Source organism: Elgaria multicarinata, chromosome 5 (assembly GCF_023053635.1).
Source record: "Elgaria multicarinata webbii isolate HBS135686 ecotype San Diego chromosome 5, rElgMul1.1.pri, whole genome shotgun sequence".
Classification (NCBI taxonomy): Eukaryota; Metazoa; Chordata; class Lepidosauria; order Squamata; family Anguidae; genus Elgaria; species Elgaria multicarinata.
This window is the reverse complement of record NC_086175.1, coordinates 102,041,660-102,061,862: the sequence shown is the minus strand read 5'-3', so window position 1 is coordinate 102,061,862 and position 20,203 is coordinate 102,041,660. Positions and strand designations below refer to the sequence as shown.

Sequence of the window (20,203 nt, the reverse complement as noted above, 5' to 3'; positions counted from 1 at the left end):
CAGGTAAGGCTGAGGATGTACTAGATTGGTGCCTAGCTGCAACAATGGACTGGATGAGGGCTAATAAACTGAAGCTCAATCCAGACAAGACTGAGATGCTGTTAGTGGTTGGTTCTTCTAACTGGCTGGAAGGTGCTCAACCTGTTATGGATGGGGTTGCACTCCCCCTAAAGGAGCAGGTCCATAGCTTGGGGTTCTCTTGGAGCCATCTCTGTCACCTGAGGCTCAGGTGGCCTCAGTGGCATGGAGTGCTTTCTATCAACTTTGATTGCTGCCCCAGCTATGCCCCTATCTGGACAGGGCTAACCTGGTTGTTTATACTCTGGTAATGTTCATGTTAGATTACTATAATATACTCTCCATGGGACTGCCTTTGAGGACAGTTCAGAAGCTGGATCTTGTGCAAAATGTGGCACCCAGATAACAAGGACAAGATGGTCTGAACTGTTTCTGGCCCATTTGACTGGCTGCTTGTATGTTTCCAAACCCGATTTGGAAGTGCTGATTTTGACTATAAAGCCTCACACAGCTCAGAACCGCAATACCTGACAGAGTGCCTCTCTCAGCATGAACTTAACACTAAACTACGCTCGTCATCTAAGGCCCTCCTCTGAGGGAGGCTTGAAGTTGGCAACAAGGGAGAAAGCCTCAGTGGTGCCCCCCCACCCTGATTATGGAATGAACTCCATATCAAGGCCTGCCTGGCTCCAACATTATCTTTTTGGCATATGATGAGGTGTGTTTTTTCCAGGTCATGGGATTTCTTTTTGTTAAAATTGTTTGGATATAGAGGTGTGTGTGCGCACGCATGCGTGCTGTCTATTCATACGTTTGTATGTAAATTGTAGATTATATACAATATTGTATTTTAAAAGTTTTTAACCTGTAAACTAGCCAGAGACCTTTCGGCATTATAGAAATTTAATAAATGAAATTATCCAATTGCATCTTCTAAGTGCTGTAAATGTTACTGTTTGTGCAGGAGTGGGTAGCCCTTAGTAATACATGGTAAGCCATTTCTGTTGTTTTCAACACTGTTCCATTCATTGTCCCATATATCACAGATGAATATATAGAGCAGACCTGTGCTGATTAATCGTAGCTAATTAATTCTATGTTTAGGGCACAATCCTATGCATGTTTAAACGTGTAGGATTGGGCTTTTAATTGATCAGTTAGATCAGCATACATTTTAAAGCAGAATGTCTTGAAGTTTTGCGGGAGGAGTATTCTTTGGCAAGATGATGAATGCAGTTCTCAGCAGACACCATTGTGGAAGCATTCTCTCCTATGGGAAGGCACTTGACACACAAGGATTTGTGAAGCAGTAGATTTTTAAAAAATATCTGCAGACCAATCAATCAGCACCATGTTTAAGTTAAAACAATTGAGCTATTTGATCTAAATACACAAGTGAGTCTGATACCTCTGTTCTCACACCAAGGAGTACTGTTTGAACACAAATACACACCTTGTCCTATAGCATGGCTGTAAGCTCTTCTGTATGTGCTGTAGAATGTATTAATTTCTGCAGCAGCAGCTCCTCCTTTATTGGCTTCTGAAGCAGGTGTGTTATTGAACGTATAATTTTTTAAACATAGAAATAGTGTGGATCTAGTCATACATGCAACAGAATAGCTGCAACTCAGAAGAGAAGGCAGTGTACCTTTTTCTTTTCTTTTAAAGGCATCCTCCAAATCTCTTGGAAATGAAAGAAGCACTAGAGCATTTGCTGTCTTTATAGTAGAGGAATACAGATGGCAATTTCCAAAGCAATTGGTTATAAAAGAAACCAGTAGCCCTCTAACATTCTGCCACATGGTGAGAATTTACCATGTAGATGCTCAGTTCACGTGCAGTATATGTGAAGGTAACCAGGGATTTCTGTCTTGCACATTTTCTGATAGCTGTCAAGCTGCACTTTGATCCAAAAATTAATTTTATGAAATCCTCCCTGCTATAGCAAGAACAGTGCATCTTTGATTATTTGGAATTGCTGCTTTTGCATCTGCTATTTTGTCATAGGGCTAAGTTGCAAAATAAAAATGTAACTGAAGGCCATTTCTTTTCTTGAAGCAGGGTTTTAAACAGCCATTTGTCTTGACATTCCATGATTCAATTTCTACACACACACTTTTAGGGTGGATAAATAACATTGAACTGTGACACATCTGTACAAACATCACCAGTGCAGGTGATATGCATCACTGATACTTCACATCAGCACTGACCCAGGGCAAATAACTGTCAGAGGAGTACTGTGAGCAGCTTCTCACATTACAAAGCAGCAGCAAAAAGGGAAATGCAAGCAACTCCTGCTTCCTTTCACCTGTTTGAAATACAAGACAGCTCTTCAGTATGGATGAAACATAGAACTTGTTGCCCAGCTCTTCAAGCGGTAGCACTTGTGTTCAAGGAATTCAGGATTGGTGGGCTCTAATTTTCTCACTTTATAATGGACAGAATTTTCTTTTGGTAACTGCTTTTACGAGTGACTGAGTTTGTGAATATGTTCTGTAAAAGTAAAAGCAAATTCTCCACAAATCTGTCTAATCCCCACTTAAAGCCATCCAAGCTGGTGGCCCTCACTACATCTTGTGATAATGGATTCCATAGTTTAACTATGCACTGTGTGAAGTACTGGCTTAATAGCTGTCTTCAGTGAATTTCTGTTGTCGTTTTAGAGATGTAATGCATTTCTAAGCATGTTTACTCAGAAGTTAAGCCGCTTTCAGTGAGGTTTGCCCCCAACTGAGCCTGTTTGGGAATGCAGTGATTGTTATAATCTTCCAATGCCAGGCAACCGCTCATCCGTAGTGTCTTCAAGCTTTCAACTTCAGGAAGCCATATAAAATTAAGAAGTCAAAGTAACTAAGCTATAGCAATACAACATTGCCTTCTGACAGCTTTATTGGATCCTCTCCTTATGTTTATTTGCAGAAACATTTGTAACTGTTTACATACTTTCCCGATTCCCACATATTATATATAAAATTATCAATGTGGCATTCATATTCAGTACAAAAAGCACACAGGACCATCAGAATTCTACGATACATTTCAGGACCTTCATTTATCCTTCACCTGATTAGCTCTTTCTCACATGAATTCCTATGCTTATTAGATATAATTCTAAGGAAACATGTAGCCATTTGACACTAATTACTCCAATATATTTCTGTGTACACTGTACATGAACAGTACTTGGTTTTGTCCTGGGGTTTTTTAAGCCCACTGTAGTTTTGGTCCATCATCTAAAGCTAGTTTCCTATACCAACAAAGATAAAGGCACTTTAAAGCTAGTGGAAATTAAAGCTCCCCTGGACAGATACACTGCATAGCCAGAACCAGGCAGTGAGTTTGCAATTTTACTGGTGTTACATTTTCATTTTCATTTGTTCTCCTCTTCTGGAAGTACACTTTAGAAAGCCCCTTCTTCAAAAGCGGATAACATTCTTTTTGTCCGTAGAGGAAAAGGTGATTCCCATCTATGATACTACAGCACAGTTTGGGTTTTAATCTGTGCTATCAAATAGATATAACCAGGCCAAAGGACAAATGGATCCCCAGATCTTGAACTGCAAAAAGCATATGCAAAAACAAAAAGAGTACAAAATGCCAGTTTTTACAAAGAAGTCCCTGTGGACACAGTATACAAATCAGATGAATAATTTAAAAAGTGAACCAGTGTATTCAGGGACTCGACATTTTTAAATATAGCTTTCTTACATGTATAGACAGTCCCTGAGAAATTCTGAGAATGAAATGACAGTGGATAGAAGGAGGTAGAATTGCTATGACCCGTAAAGCAAAAGATCCATAAGAGCAAAAAAACCATCCACAAATCTACATAGAAAACTAAGATATATAGACATTTATCCAGAATGTACATACAGACTTTTAATATAACTTACTTTTGCTGCATGTACTGTATATGGATGAGCAAATGGATGTATGACAACCTTCACAAGACAATCTATGTTGTTTCTTTCACAGCACTGCCAATTCTTCAAATCTATCTGAGCCCAGTTTATGTTTCTTTACATATCACACTGGCTTGCTGGAGGCTCTTTTCAATTTGCATATCACATAATTCCCAGACCACTCAGTGTACTTACTCATTCACACCAGATATTCACAGTTCAAAAAATGGCTCACACAAAAAAGAAAAAAAAGATGCCAAGCGGATTAGGGGGAGATTGAAAAAAAGCTAAATTCATTGTATAAAGATATTTATTAGATGTGCAAGACTTGCAAGTGTTGCCAAGGAAAAATGTGAGAAAAATAAACAGTTTCGCCATAAATACAACATAGCTTCATTCCCCTTAGTAGCTGGTGTTGGTGACATCAACTCTCAGGCTTCCTGATTTTTGTCTTGTTTAGATGATCAAAGCTACTTTGGAGCATAGAAAGAGAACTCTTCAGCTGCAGAGATAAAATTGCACAAGAATTAGGCAGTGAATTGTGATTTTTAAAAAGATTTAATTACTTCCAATCCATCATGGGTCCTCTTCCCGTCGAAGCCCTACATGATGACAGGCGGTTCCTCTCCCTTCTATTTATTCCCACCAGACAGGAATGCTGGTGGACACACCAGCTTTCTGTGGAGAAGCGGCAGTGGCAATGAGCACCTGGCAGCCACCAATGTCATTGCTCACAGTGGTCCAGAGCGAGGTGGTGTCATTCTGGATTTTGTTGACTCCAGGTTTTGAGGCCATTGGGCAAGGTGCTCTCCATGAGTCTACCTTCTCACCACTATTAACACCAGCTGCTATTGCTCTTCATCCTGTTCCTCATCATTGCTATCATTTGCTTGCTTGATGGACAGAAAGCCAAGTGAGCAAGTAAACAGTGGCATCTACTGATCCTTCTTCTCACCACCACAGCAAGAGGCAGTGAAGAAGTTGCAATGGTGAAGAGGAGCAAATCCAGGGGGCTCTTGTCAGTGGGCCTTTGCTGGGTTGCGGGCCCTCAGCAGATGCCCAACCATGCCTAACATTGATGCTGGCCCTAACACTGAACTATTGTGGGACAGTTATAATGGCAGCTGTCCAGTATTGATTGGACAGTGTGTCCAGGGCAGCAGCATCAACAGCAATTGGCCCCTGGAGGCTTCTTCCATCTTTTTTCTTACCAAAAAAACCAAAACAAACCAGCTAAGCAAGAAAAGACACAATTACTGCATAATGCCTATTGATTGGCAGCACTAGGAAATGCATGCACATACACAAATATATTGTGGCAAATCTTCGCCTCAGTGTATCCTCAGTTCCTAAAGTATCCCACATTCTATTTTCTTTATACAGTGTGCATTACTACAACCTCATTCAGTTTTTGCATTCTGTTCTCACTAGTTGACATTTATTTATTTTATTCATTACATTTATATCCCGCCTTTTTCCTCCAAGGAACCCAAAGCGGCGTAGATAATCCTCCTCCTCTCCATTTTATCCTCACAACAACCACCCTGTGAGGTAGATTGGGCTGAGAGTCTGTGACTGGCCCAAAGTCACCCAGTGGGTTTCCATGGCCGAGTGGGGACCTCCCAGTCCAACACCTTAGCCACTATACCACATGTGAAGATATAAGGCCATAGCATCAAAACACTGCAGGTTTTTTCCCCAAGAAAAGCATTTTGAACTCTAATTTTTCCAGACATCCCACAATGCATGTTTTATTTTCATATGAACAATGACCAAAACCAGTAAGGAACTGGAACACCTACCTGTTCAAGCAATGCTATAGAATCCCTTAGCACACCTTTCACATGCTGGACTTGATCTGCATCATGCCGAGATATTCTTTCTCTGGATGCCACATTAATGGCTAAACTGAGGAGAGAATGAAATCATCTTTGATATCTGGAATGAATAGTTGCTTTACATTATGCAAAATCTTGTCCCATTTTCTATTTTTTATTATGGTTTTAATTTTTGTGAAGCCCAGAGAGCTTCGGCTATTTATTTATTACATAAAAATGTAATAAATAAATAAATAACATATTATAGTATGATCCATCTGAAGCCAGTCCACAAATTAACAAACACAGTAATTATACCCTCAGAGATAGGTAACATACCCAGAGGAATTAGATCAGCATAGTTAATATTAAAAAGCAGAAGGCTCAAAATAGGGATAAAGTCCTTTGTCAGAAAGAAAATTGCCATTTTCCATATGTTGAGCTTAGGCCATGACCCCTTATATTACAGGGGAGGTATGGTTTGGGCATTTCCCATATTGCTCCGAAAATGATTGATTATAGGAGATCATGCAGAAGGGCCAAGAATGTGGTTAGTTCCCATTTACTCTTCTACAGTAAAAAATACATCACTAGGGGGTGTTTACATCATTTAATAACACCATAAAAACTAGTTAAACACAACAACAGAAGAGGCAGCAATAAAAAAACCCAGCTGAAATATTATTATTATTTATTTATATGGCACCATCAATGTACATGGTGCTGTACAGAGTAAAACAGTAAATAGCGAGACCCTATTAAAACCTAACCAGGAAAATTAAAAGCTTGCGGGAATAAACAGGACTTAGCCAGGCAGAAGAAGACTGGGAAAGAGAAGGCCAAAACAGATCTCCAGAGGAAGGGAATTCCATAATGTGAGTGCAATCACAGAGAAGGTTCTCACTCATATCCTGACCAAAAGCCATAGTTGGATGCAGCATAGATCCTCCCCACTCCATTCTTGGGGACTGGGCAGGATGATATGAGAGGAGATGGTCCTTTAGGTAGCCTGATCCTTTAGGTAGACCCTCAAAACCTAGGGTATTTCCAAGTCCAAACTGATTTTCAATTTCTCATTTGGCTGGTGGTGAGGCATTATGCAGCTGAGGGAAAAGAAAAACTACTCACTTGGCAGAACCTTCCTGAAGGTGAACACGGTAAAACGATTGAGCTGCATGTTCAATCTTTGATAGTTTGAGGAACAATGTCACATTCAGCAAAACTAGCAGGAGTAGACTACAAAGGGGGGGGGAGAGACAATTTCATTATTGTTCCTACTTCTTGTCTATAGCATCATGATGATTAGACGCGATAGAAAAGCCCAGGAGGAAAAAAACACAGGTAACAAAAATCAAACGTTAGCATCATCTTCCTGACAAACCTAGCAAGATAGCTAGCAAAGGCAAATGAAATGATAAAACCGTCTTTTTAAGAGAGGTAATATGATAGAGTTTGGACCAATTCTGCATCGACCCTGGCTCTCTAACCTTGAACTTCCCACATTGAGCAGTTTAAAACATACAACCTTAAAACGATACACAACAAGATCATTAAAACATTAGTACTACATAATTTAAAAGGCCAAATGGAAAAGATGAGTCTAAAGGCCAAGTCGTAGTTCTTGAGGGAGCGCACTCCACAGTTTGGGAGTAACACAGGAGAAAGACCTTTCGCGCGTGCCTGGCAAATGAGCCTCAGCGAGCTAACAGTGCCCTCAGAAGGGCCTCTCCTGCAGATCTCGTGAAGGACAGGGGGCCTTGCTGGTTTGCGGGCTGTACTGGCTCTTTAATTGTACTGGCGTTTTAATTGTATTATTCTTTCTGCTTTGTATCTGTTCTGGTATGTGTTGTGTAGCTAGGATGGTATGTTAAGTGGAGGTGGGAGTGTGGAACTCTCGGCGCCGAGGTTCCAAGGTCAGATTGGGCCTCTCACCTGCAGGTTATCTCCATGGCTGTTAGGATAATTGGGTTGAGTTGTGTGAGAGAGGGTGAAGCCCTCCCTAAGAGGGGAGGGTTGTTAAGAGCCAGGTCGAGCTGGGGGTGGGTTCAGCGAGGTCATGGGGCCCTAAATTCAAAAGGGGATAAAAAGGGTATCCTGTTTGTGATGAGAATCTTCTGTTCTGGTTTTGGAGGAAGAACACCCAAGCTAGGGTCTTTTGTTTAATTTAAATGTCTGGATTTCTTGAGACAAGGCTAGCCGCTTTTATGACTGAGGGTGGGTTGTGTGTTTGAAGGTTTTAGATGGAGCTGTGGCTTCTTTGTGATCCCTCCTTTAACTCTCCTCCCTTCCCATCCCCTTCTCCCCCATTTGCTGCTACCTCTGGCCAAAACCTTACGTGTTGGTTTTAGCTGAATGGTATTAAACTTGTTTTGGCCCTTAAGCTGAGTGTGTGCGTGTTTTATTCCAGGAATCTCTGGCTCGTCCCAGTTGGGAAGAGGGCTAGGGCGAGGGGTGGCCGGGGACAACAGGACGTTTGGTCCGGGGCCTACCTTGCAGGAAGGCTGGATTGACTCCAACCTTCGTCTACAGATCTTAATAACTAGACAGTTTCATAGCAGAAAGATGGGAAGGGGTTTTATAAGTTCATTGGCTGAATGCAGTTACAATTCTCCTCAGAAATCGGAATCCTGATTGCGGGAAGGACTATAAGTGCATTTAGCCCAAAACATTTCCATTCCCTCGACAGGCCTTCCCAATCTTTCAGCCTAACCCACTTCACAAGTTTGTTATCAGGATAACAAAGAATTGCGACCTTCAACATAGTGCCCCTACAGATACTCTGTTGGCACCCACCAGTATTTCCTGAACCTCCAGGTGTGTTTTTTAAATTACTTTTTAAATAAATAAATAAATAAATAAATGGTGTTTTTAACTAGGAGGCTACCGTGCTGCCTTCCTGCACCATCTTTATTTAGGTTCATAAGAGTGGTTCTGTGTTTTGGAGCTCAGACCCTACCTCTATTTTGACAAGTTACTTTTTCTGTAGTAACTGTAGTAACAGTTTATTTTCTAAGAAACATTTTACAACCAGTCATGGCCAGCATGGCAGCCATTTTGTGAGAGTGTTCATGACACTCTTTCAAAATTCAAAATATGCCCCCAAAGATTGGGGAACTCTGATATAGGATAATCCCCACTTATACTGACATTCTTAGAGAAAGGACAGGATGCAGATGTGTTAAGATTTTATGATGCTTGTCCAGGTTCCTATGAGGTAAAATCCTGGAGGAGTCGGCCAATCAGGCAATTCAAGCTATTTTACTGTGTTGTGAAACCTAAGAGGTCCCCTTTTGAAATGTCCTGTAATCCCCATTTATAATATGTATTCGAGTACATGAATAATGTGGAGATGCTCCACTGTAGATGTAGTCGTAATGTATGAAGGACGTTTCCCCTGTATTAACCAACCAGAGTCTTTGCATGCAGACATGCTGGAAGTAAATCTGGATGCTGGAGAGGGTCTCTGCCATTTGTAGATATACACCTCTGTAGAAAAATACTGGGAGTCAGAATGATCCCTAACTTCCACTAAAATCAGCAGGAATAGAAACCTATTCATGTATGTCTAGGTCTGTGCCTTTGCAGTTTAAAGAATAACAGGACATCCTCTGGATGTAATTCCATATCTTTCCAGGTTCCCACTTGTACTAGGAAACAGTATCCTGCACATTAACATAATGAGCAGCAAGGTATTATTTTGACAATGACTACGAAAAGCTCCGTTCAGCAATATCAGCTTCCATAAATAATTGATCCAAATACCACTGGAAGAATTGAACTTATCCCACCACTTACTACCATAAGAAAAGTTAATTCAAAAGAAGTGCCATGCAAGTACTTACAAGATACTCATTACCACTATGATGGTGATGGTCTTATTCGTTGCATCCCTTTTTGGTCCTGTTAGGTAAGAAAGGCATTTATAAGTCTACCGTATCTTCCTAAATCGGATTCATTTCATTTCAATGTGTACATTTGGTGAAGATTTGCCTCCTTTTCAATGGTGGAATGATGGAAAAGCTCTAGGCCTTGTCTGAATTGAGAGCATGCAGCATATATAGGCTTTTATAATGTGAATTTGATTTGCATAGCAAAGGGGGTAAGCTTCTACCACTGCAATGTACTGGACTTTACCATTATGGCTGCTGCATATAGATAGGTTCTGTCATGTCCTCTTGTCTCCCCAGTACCCATTCCCCTACTGCTTTTGCTCACAACTCCAGCATATCTCCAGGGAAGCTGCTTTTCTGAAAGGGCCTTTCAGAAAAGTGACACATTTGCACACTTATGCTCCAGTACACGTTTTGCAACCAGCTATCTTACAGCCAATGGGATTCTATAGTTCTGTCACCACAAAAAGAGCACAACTATCATACAGAGGTGGCAGTAGTAGAAGAAGCTTTATCTATGAGAGTAATACAGAAGAACCATCCAACACCATGAAAAATTATGGAAACAAGAGAGAGAAGAAATCTTGTGTAGTCAACATAGGGTATTTCCAGATGAAACAACAACCCATAGTTTGGATTCTTAGAGTTCCATCACACCAGTGATTTATTGCACTCTCGCCATGCCTGGTATGTGTTTTTGCAGTGCGGTACTCACATGATGTCGTCCCTGTCCTGCACTCATCTTGCCTCTTCCCCTCCGTTTTTCCTTGTCCGTGTGCAATTTATTTATTTATTTATTTATTTTATTGAATTTATATTCAGCCCCATAGCCGAAGCTCTCTGAGCGGTTTACAAAAGTTAACAAAGCTGCTCCTCCATCCCATGTATTGCTGTCCTTGCGCTATATAGGACCATCCCATTTTTTTGTTGGGGGCATGTTGAAGGGTGGTGTTGCTGACAAGAGGAAGGTGGGGTGGTTCTCTGCTCAACTGTGAAGGGGGAGGGAGAGAGGACGTTCGAACACCCCATGGAGAGGGCGAGCAAGGCCACCGCCCGTACCTGGGATTCAGTCCCACTCAACTCTATGGTTCTTACTCCTGAGTAGGCATGAACAATGTTGGCTTCCTGTTGCCATGCAAACATTGACCACAAACTTCTCCAAAAACTAATCGTAATACTTTCTCTTCACTTATATTGTTTAATATGATCTTAGGGGAAAGCAGAGTGTGTTGTTTTATGCAGTTTCAGGCTGCTGTACTTTTGCGCAGAAATAAAAATATTTTAAAAATAATAAGAAAATTAACTGCAGGGGGAAGGAGAACATAGGGGGCAGGGTGGGACATTTCACCAGCACAGTAGAGATACAGGTGAAAAGATACATGACCTGAAATAGCGCAACAACGCACAGATGTGGAAGTGCTCAGCGCTAGACTCACTAAGGAAATGGAGGGGAAACCATGGACTCAAAGCAGGGGCAAAAAGTAGATGTGATGAACTGCAGAACCTCAGACTCACCCACTTCCTCCTCCACAGATGCACACCAAAGGACTGTTTGCATGACTTGACAGTGAGGCTGTGGCACATGTGAATTACCATTTTGAATATGCAATCCCCACTTTGGGGTTGTCATGTCATGAGATCCCAATAAGTGTGGGTTATGTGAGGGTTAAAAATCCTCGCATAACCCATAGCCTGTTTTACAGGGTTGTGTATGCAGTTTGGTATCCACACGTGCTGCAGCTCATTGGGGTTAAATAACCCATGATGAGCAAAGGTGTGTTGTCTGAACCCAGACCAAGAGTTCCTCCTTGCAACCCTTCTTTGTAGCAAACAATAGCTTGCTATTTTCTCCAAACAGGTAAACTATAGCTTGTGCTTCCCTACAAACTAGGACCACAAACCAGGTTTGCCATTACACTGGAACACACCCATAGCATCAGCATCAAGGACTGCCATTCTAATGACAAAATGAGCAATTTATAGAGCTGAATGCTCTCTTGCACCCATCTGCTTGATTCCTCTAAGTAGTACCACCAGATTGCATTATATCAGAAATGAGCAATATGCAGTCTGCATGCAATCCCCTCCCCAACCATTTTTGTCAACTTATGTCATGGTCACACAATAACTCAGTGAGACTATTTTTGTTCATCCCCACAGCCATTAAAACCAGTCATCACCTTGATGTGAAACTTTTTGAGTGCAAAAATTCTTGTTGCCATTTGGGGTCAAAAGTTCTAGTATGTGTACATGTCCTCTTAAAGTGAAGTGCTGCCCACCACCACATCACTTAGTCTAGCATTGTGTAGATTACCTGATCTTCTAAACCTTTTTTTACTATTCAGATTTTCTGTCCGGTTGGAGTAGAATGCATCATGGTGGCAGCATGAATTGAAGCAAACACACTCATCTAGAAAGTTGGAGCATTGGTGAGTGGTGATTGATTAAAACCTAGTAAATAGCTTTAAACTACTGGACTAACCAATACAAGCCATCTATAGCACCCTCTGAAGTGTTCTTCCTAGAATGCATCTGTGGATTACCACTTGTAGTGGGTTTGACCAGAAGAAATGGCAAGGAGGCTTAGTGAGTTCTTACAGGTCTGTCCAGTGTATAAATCTATCTGTCTATCATCTATCTATCTATATCCATTTATGATTATATTATGCATAAAAAGGAGCTAGTATAATCAAATGTAGTAAGCAGCTTTTAGAAGGCTTCAGATAGCAGAAGTAGGCTTCTTTAGTAGCAAAACTTTTTGACCTTTCCTTCATCCCACCAATTAGTGCTAGGCAGCTGTAGCTTCATATCTTTTGCCTCTACTCTCAGTGATAAGGGTGTTTGTTGTGCACTACTCCATTCCTTAACCTGGGAGCCTTCTTCCCTTCACTTGGGAAAGTTTTGGCTTTCTAAAAAAAATCCAGATCATCACGTTCCCAGGGTAGGGCAAATTGTCTCAAAAGATCTATGTAACCTTGGGAACAAAAGGATTTAGCCTGTCTCACTTCAGGAGGAATCACGAACTGGCCTGAAGAATCTGCCTAAATCTGTCTAAACATGCATAGGACTGAGCCCTTGGTGTGTCTTTCTTGGTACATTAACCTGTGCCAAATGCTCCTCTGAATATTCAATCATCTTCTAAAGCAGCCAGTACACAGCCATATGCAATTCCCAATTGATCTAGCATGACTACCCTATTGTCAGGGAAACTGTGCAGCAAGAACATCTTCGATATCCCAGAAATAAGACAAAATGACCATGAGTTTGAGAAAAACTGGCAAACCCTAACAAAGATGTAATAATTTCAGAACAACATTTAGATGTTGTGTCCAGAAGGAAAAACACACACATCTGCATAAATAATAAAATGCATCCAACTGGATCTGCAAGTTATCCAGAACATAAAACTCAAATGCTTTGTTTTGCAAGCTCCAGAGATAAAAAGAAATTGGTCTAATCCTATCTGACCTGAAATGTTTTGCCTGTTCTTGCACAAGCCTTATGGCTGTTATGTTATACATTAAGGGTGCTTCCAGATGAAACTTTTGTTGTGCCATCACCCTTCCTCATTCATGGAATTTTACAGGGAATCCAGACAGAGGCGTCTTCCACCTGTAACCCTCCTGTGATTATGCATTGCTTCTCCCATGTATTTTCTTTCCGCAGAAAATCAATTAAGAAGAAAAAAAAGATGGAACAGCTGCACAATGCCTACTGGCTATTTGTGCTAGGATCCCTATGTCTGGAAGTATCCAAAAGTATACATTCAGTTTAATCAGATGAAGATAAATGAATCAACATGTTCCAATACACATGAACAGATTTTTTAGAATGTAAAATAAAACCCTTGGGATGAAAGCTAATGAAGTTGTTCTGCTGACTTCAGTCCTGCTGCAGTCCCCTGTGCACCCTCTCAAAATCTGGGAAGGTTGTGGGACCCTCCAGAGCAGATTTTCAAGAGCAAAGGAAATAAAATAGGGAGGAAATCTGCTCATGCAAAGTCGGATTCCACCCATTTTACCAACTGGATGCCTAGTTAAATGAGGGCTAGTCTAGTCTTAACAGTATTTTCACAGACATGCTTGAATAGTTGTTTCCCATAGCCTCAGTTCAGCAGTATACCACTGCTACCAGAAGTCTGGGAGACAGTACCTTTGAGGGAGCGGGGAGAACTGCTTTGCACAGGGGTTTTAATATGTCTCTTGTGTAGGCTGCACCATTCAAGTATGGCTTGAGATATTCCCAGATCTGCCACGCGTGGGCAAGCATGAGCTATGCAGAAGTACCATGAACTTGTGGATCTCACATAAGCACATCCCTAATATTCCTTTGATTTGATTAATGGGTGAAACAAGTTAGAACATAAGACACTAAGAAGATCTTTGCTGTATTAGACCAAAAACTCTCTCAGACCGGGGTGGGGTGGGAATCAAGTTTCCTTACCATCACTCTTGCTTCCTGCTTCTCTTTCGCAATAGGGATGAACAGAATCACACAGGAGAGAAAGGGGAAGTAAGCAGCGACCATGTGCCCCATTCAGTTTAGTGGGACAGCACCCTCTAGTGGGTGTTTTATAGCGGAACTTCTCCTGCACCCGGCAAGAAGTAGTGACAAATGTCACTATAACTCAGAAGAGTCACGTTTTCTGACGATTATTTTATGACAAAAAAATGGCGGAAGGAGCAGGAGCATCACTGCATCTTCAAAATGACTTGCGAACAAGTGTGAGTAGTCAGTCACAAACGTGCTATAAAACACTTGTCTGAAGAAGCTCCAGTGTCCATCTAGTCCAGCATTCTGTTCCCAGTGGCCAATCGCAGGCCTATGGGAAGCTCACAAGCAGGACATGAGTGAAATAGCAACCTCCCGATTGTGCTCTCCAGCGATTAGTATTGAGAGGCATACTCAATATTCTTTCTTGTTGTAGTCACTTATTTCACTATGGGAAGGCATACCTTTGTCTCCAGAAGAGTATTCCACAGAGCGCTTAGGAAGCACTTCTCCCACATTCTTTTGTAAAGTCCATCTCCTCCTCCTCAGGACACCTAGTTTCGTTGGATCCTCTATAGGCTTGTTTATTGCATATTCTTCCATGATCAATTCTGATTCTGTAATTGAGCATAATCAGTTTTTTAAAAACCCAATTCTCATTTTCCACTTTCTTTTCAGCGATATAAATTCCAAATACATGTGTATTTCCATCTTGATATTATCTACCACATTTTAAAGTCTACTTTTGACTGAAGAAAAAAAAAGGTATGTGAATGTGAAACACTGATAAATACCAATACTACTTTCAAGGAGCCATGTGGTGAGACAAAACTACAAAGACAGTTGTTGTTCTTTCAATTGGACCATCATCTGATACTAAAAGTGAGCAAGTTCCAAGCTTCACATTAATTGTAGCATATGGAAACACGTTTATCAAAGGCTAAACTTCTGTTACAGCTCTACTTACAGGCTTATCACAAGATTATTAACCGTGAATTAACAGCGTTTTAATGAGGTGCTGTCAAGACACTGTGAAAGACAGTTTTGGGGCTTCTTTACACAAGGCTAAAACCCTGCACCTTTATCAGGCTTCTTCTTCCAGATCCCTTGCAGGATTAAGATCAGCTCCTTTACTCATGTTTTTCCCCAAGAGTTTTCTACCGGGGCAAGTTTTATATGTTTCATTATACAGCTTCTAGATGGTGCTGTGATATAGCTGCAATATAGTGGGATTTTCAAAATTCACCAGAAATTTATCACACTTCAACGTGTGATAAAATCTCTTACCGCATTTCCCCCATTGAGAATAAAGCCACTATAATGGCCATTTAAGCACAGGATGTTGGATCCTGGAATGGATCCTGGTTATGTTTCTAGGGATTTACTAATTGCTGAGGAGCTGGAGGAATCAGAAGACTCAGCAGAAAACTTAAAGGTCAACGTTGCACCTGGACATTGATGTCATGATTGAATAATTGGTGACTTGATTGTTTCAATTAAGGGATTGCAAGCAGTTGCATCACTGTACAGTTAGCCTATAAAAAGGATTGTATTCTCATGTACATGTAATTCACTCTATCTATGTATCAGAGCTGTATTGACTGACCGTATGTAAGTATTTGTATTTGTGATTGCCATAACTAAATTATATTTTTATATGCCAGTAAAGGTTTGTTTAAAACTACTGAAAGTCTCAGTCTTAATCTGTGTCTGTGCTGACTTTGCTGGAAACCGCTGCAAAACTCTGTTATAAGGTTATTGGCCAGAAGCCCAGTCTGGCAATAACTAAAATAAGGTTGTAAATATTAGACCATCATATCCCAACAGGTTATGGGCCCAGGTCCCAAAACAACCAGCAAGCAGAGTGGTTACAGCAAGAACAGTAGGACTGAAAGATTAAGCCGTGGTTGATTAAATTCCTGAGCGTCTTTGTTGAAAGTCGTAGGAACAGGCAGCCGGAAAGCTATTTCGTATAGCTGGTGTCTGAAAAATCACATGGAGAGAACTGGCAAGAGTGGTTTTGAATTTAAGGGGGCACTGAGGAAGCTGAAACTGTATAGCTGGTCAGGCCCTAAAAGAAATTAAACCACTGAAGGGGTTGTATATCAGAAACAACCTGTTAAATTGAAAGTATAGCATTAAACGTTGGGAACACTGTCCCTATGGAATTACTTACAGACGAAAATTACATGTCATGGTCATTCAAATTAGAAATGAGCCTAAGAAATCTTGATTTGTGGGAGGTTGTAACAGATGCCCCAACAGAAGATTTGAATGCAGCAGATTTACAGGAGTGGAGACGTTGCGCTGAGCGGGCGAAAGCCCACATTGTTTTGTCCATGAGAAATGACCAACTGTCGTATATAAACAGAGAAGACACAGTTGATGTTATCTGGACTAAACTGAGAGCTGTTTATGTTAGGGATACCGCAGGAGCTAGAATAAGTTTAACCAGAAAGCTCTACCGCACACTGATGAAAGAGAGAGAAGATATAAAAGCCCATTTGCAGAAATTAAGAGACTGTTTTGAAAGTCTAAATGCAGCAGGCTTACCTCTGAGTGACGAAATGAAAACATATGTGGTTTTGTCGAGCTTACCACTGTCCTGAGACGTGCTGGTGACAACTTTAGAAGCAATGCAGATCCAAGACATGACTTTAAATTTGATATCGGGCAGATTGATAGAAGAATGTCAAAAGAGGACTTTGAGAAAGTCAGCCCAAAGCAGTTCAATCGATAAACCAGACGCGTTTACAAAATGGTCTGGGTATGAAGGGGTTAAGGCTTTGGTGAAGAAGGAAGAAAATGAGTCAGCGTTTTCAACTTCGAGAAAGCCCAAACCTAAGAAACCTCTACGGTGCTTCAAGTGCCAGAAGTTGGGACATTTGCAAAAGGATTGTAGAGTTAAATTACAATCAGAGCCCAACAAAGAGGACAGAGGGAAGAATAAATCAGTGCAGCTAGTGACGGCAGAAGAAAGAAGTCAGCTCTGCAAGCAAGCAGGAGGAAAGAGCTTCCAGTGGCTCATAGACTCTGGATCTTCTACAGTGATTTCGAATAGACCTGACTTCTTCCAGGACTTCAGGGACTCTTCTGAAAAATCTATCACGCTGGCTGATGGCAAAAAAGTTCAAGTGTCTGGTGAAGGCTCGTGCAGACTACCTTTTTTGAAAGAATGCTTTGATAATGCATTGTTTGTTCCCAGTTTAAGTTATTCTCTTCTAAGAGTGTCAAGTTTAACAGAAAAAGGTTTCTGTGTGTCTTTTGAAAAAGACAAATGCTTTATTCGGAAGCATGGACTCCTAAGAGGAACTGCAAAGCTGCAGAATGGATTGTATTTTATACAGGACAATCCAAATGAGGAAGAAACTCCAGAGGTGCAAGCAGGTTGTATGGAAACTTTTGAAAATGTTCCTAACCATGACAATTGCATCCATGTTTTACATAGGAGACTTGGACATTCAAGTTTTAAAGTTCTGAACAAAACTCTGAATTTTTCAGAGGGTCTAAAAATTCAGAAGTGCAACAATTTTCTGGATTGTTTGATTTGTAAAGTTGCCAAGTCTAAGGAGAGGAATATTCCACGTGTCAGAGACTGGCAGAGTCAACACGTATTAGGACTGGTGCACATGGATCTGACCGGCCCGTTTCCAGAGAGCTATAGAGGAGCCAGATATGCTTTAGTCATTCTGGATGATAAAACCCGTTTTTCGTGAGTATATTTGTTAAAGCACAAATCTGAATGTTTAGGCACGGTGCAGGAATAAGTTAAATTCATAGAGAGAAAACTCCAGAAGCAAATACGTGAGATTTTGACGGATCGTGGAGGCGAGTTCCAATCGAACGGCTTTAAGCAGTTTTGTAAAAAGACTGACATAAGTCATAAATTATGCAGCCCAAGGACACCGCATCAGAACGGCAATGTTGAGAGGCGCATCGGCGTGCTTAAAGAAAAAATGCAATGTTTATTAAAGGACGCCGAAGCAGAGCCACAATTGTGAAGAGAAACGTTTGTGGCAGCCAATTACCTTTGTAACAGGACTTAGACTAAAACCATAAATAACATTCCTTTCTTTTTGCTTTACAACAAGAAACCAAATCTAAAGCACTTGAGAACTTGGGGGAGTTTTGCTGTTGTTAATGTTCCAATTTCACAGAGACGTACTTTTTCTCCGAAGGGAATTAGATTGAGATTTGTAAGTTATGATCACAACAACTGGAGGTTCTTGTGCGAAGGGGGAAGGATAGTGGTCTCTAGGTCAGCTAACTTTAGTGAAGCGAATTGGAAAAAAGTGCACGACAACCCGGAAGTTCTAGTAGAACTAGAAAGCAGGCAGGAGCCTGAATTGTTGGTTAACCGTCAGAGTACTGAGACTCAAGAGTTAAAGCAAGAAGAGCAGCAAGAAGAAGCTCCAAGACGCAGTCAAAGAGTTAATAAAGGCGTACCACCAAAACGGTACGGCTTTGAAGCTTGCTGTGTGAATTATGAGCCTAGTTCGTACTCTGAAGTAAAGAAGTTGAATTCTTTAGAGAGGCAGCAGTAGGAAAGTGCCGAGCAAAAGAAAAGAAACAGTCTTAAAGAAGAGACGAGTTTGCCAGCAGGGCAAAAATCTCTAAGCTGCAGGAAGGTGTTTAGACGCAAGCACTTAGAGAAGGAGTGAAGAAATTCAAGCCTCAGCTGGTCGCCAGAAAAGTTAAAGAGGCAGTTTGAAATTGAATGTTCTTCCAAATGTTTAAACCTTTTGTTGTTAGAAAGAATTTTTTCCTAGGATTGAAAAAAGATCAAGCAGATAAAAGAAGTTTTTGCTAAGCAATGTGATTGCAGGATTGCAAGGGAAAAAGCCCCGTAAAAATGAATGTGTGAAGCAACCTGCAAAAGAAACAGCTTTAGCAACTTCAAGCTTGTATCATTTAGTAGTGAAAAATGTTATGTTCAGTGAACAGTTTGATTGTCTGTTTTGTTACTATTCTCAGCAGGTTTATGATGACGTTTGAAAAAATAAGAAGCAAGTGAAGTTTTTCCTATGAGGCTAAGTATTGTGCTGGTGTATGGTAAGGTTACTTGGCTAATCCAGTTAAATAAAAGACTTTTAGGTCCCGGTGGAGAAGCCAGTGACAGTTAAAGTTAAAGCACATAGCCACAATTTTTCAAAACATGAAAGAACACATAACAAGTAGAGTTTATTGTGTAGTTTATTATGAGTCTAAAGAAAACCTTGCTGACATGTTTACAAAGCCACTAGGTCCCACCAAACACAGAGAAGTTTGTGAAACTTTAGGTTTCAAGGAGGACAAATGTAAATAACTGTACAATGTGTTGTTAAATCCAGTGTAAACATAAGAAGGGGTGTTGGATCCTGGAATGGATCCTGGTTATGTTTCCAGGGATTTATTAATTGCTGAGGAGCTGGAGGAATCAGAAGACTCAGCAGAAAACTTAAAGGTCAACGTTGCACCTGGACATTGATGTCATGATTGAATAATTGGTGACTTGATTGTTTCAATTAAGGGATTGCAAGCAGTTGCATCACTGTACAGTTAGCCTATAAAAAGGATTGTATTCCCATGTACATGTAACTCACTCCATCTATGTATCAGAGCTGTATTGACTGACCGTATGTAAGTATTTGTATTTGTGATTGCCATAACTAAATTATATTTTTATATGCCAGTAAAGGTTTGTTTAAACCTACTGAAAGTCTCAGTCTTAATCTGTGTCTGTGCTGACTTTGCTGGAAACCGCTGCAAAACTCTGTTATAAGGTTATTGGCCAGAAGCCCAGTCTGGCAATAACTAAAATAAGGTTGTAAATATTAGACCATCATATCCCAACAGGAGTGGGCCCTGAAGGTTAATGATGTTGTGTAAAGAACCCACAAAAAACCATGGGAGAACAATTATGAGCACACAATAAAAGCCCTTTGACATCATCATCCAGGGGTACTTTTACTAGATGGGTCACTTCTACCATGCCTGTATAAGACCAAGTATACCTGCCTGTGGATCAGTAAAAAGGCAGAGCTCAAATAATTTTTTTAAAAATTAGCAAGTCGCCTTTGAACTGTTCTTAAAAGCTAGTGAT

General features: G+C 40.7%; 1 protein-coding gene across 1 annotated transcript in view; it reads right to left on the bottom strand.

Annotated features, from left to right (window-relative positions):
- Window positions 1–3,940: 3,940 nt before the first annotated feature.
- The window catches only part of GRAMD1C (GRAM domain containing 1C), a 77,246-nt gene continuing 60,983 nt past the window's right edge, over window positions 3,941–20,203 (bottom strand). The window contains exons 14-18 of the mRNA XM_063126939.1: window positions 14,586–14,738; window positions 9,583–9,640; window positions 6,869–6,976; window positions 5,726–5,831; window positions 3,941–4,425 (exon numbers count right to left, since the gene is read on the bottom strand). Of these exons, the coding sequence (XP_062983009.1) occupies window positions 4,348–4,425; window positions 5,726–5,831; window positions 6,869–6,976; window positions 9,583–9,640; window positions 14,586–14,738 (503 nt within the window). The 3' untranslated portion in view covers window positions 3,941–4,347. The remainder of the gene's footprint in view (window positions 4,426–5,725; window positions 5,832–6,868; window positions 6,977–9,582; window positions 9,641–14,585; window positions 14,739–20,203) is intronic.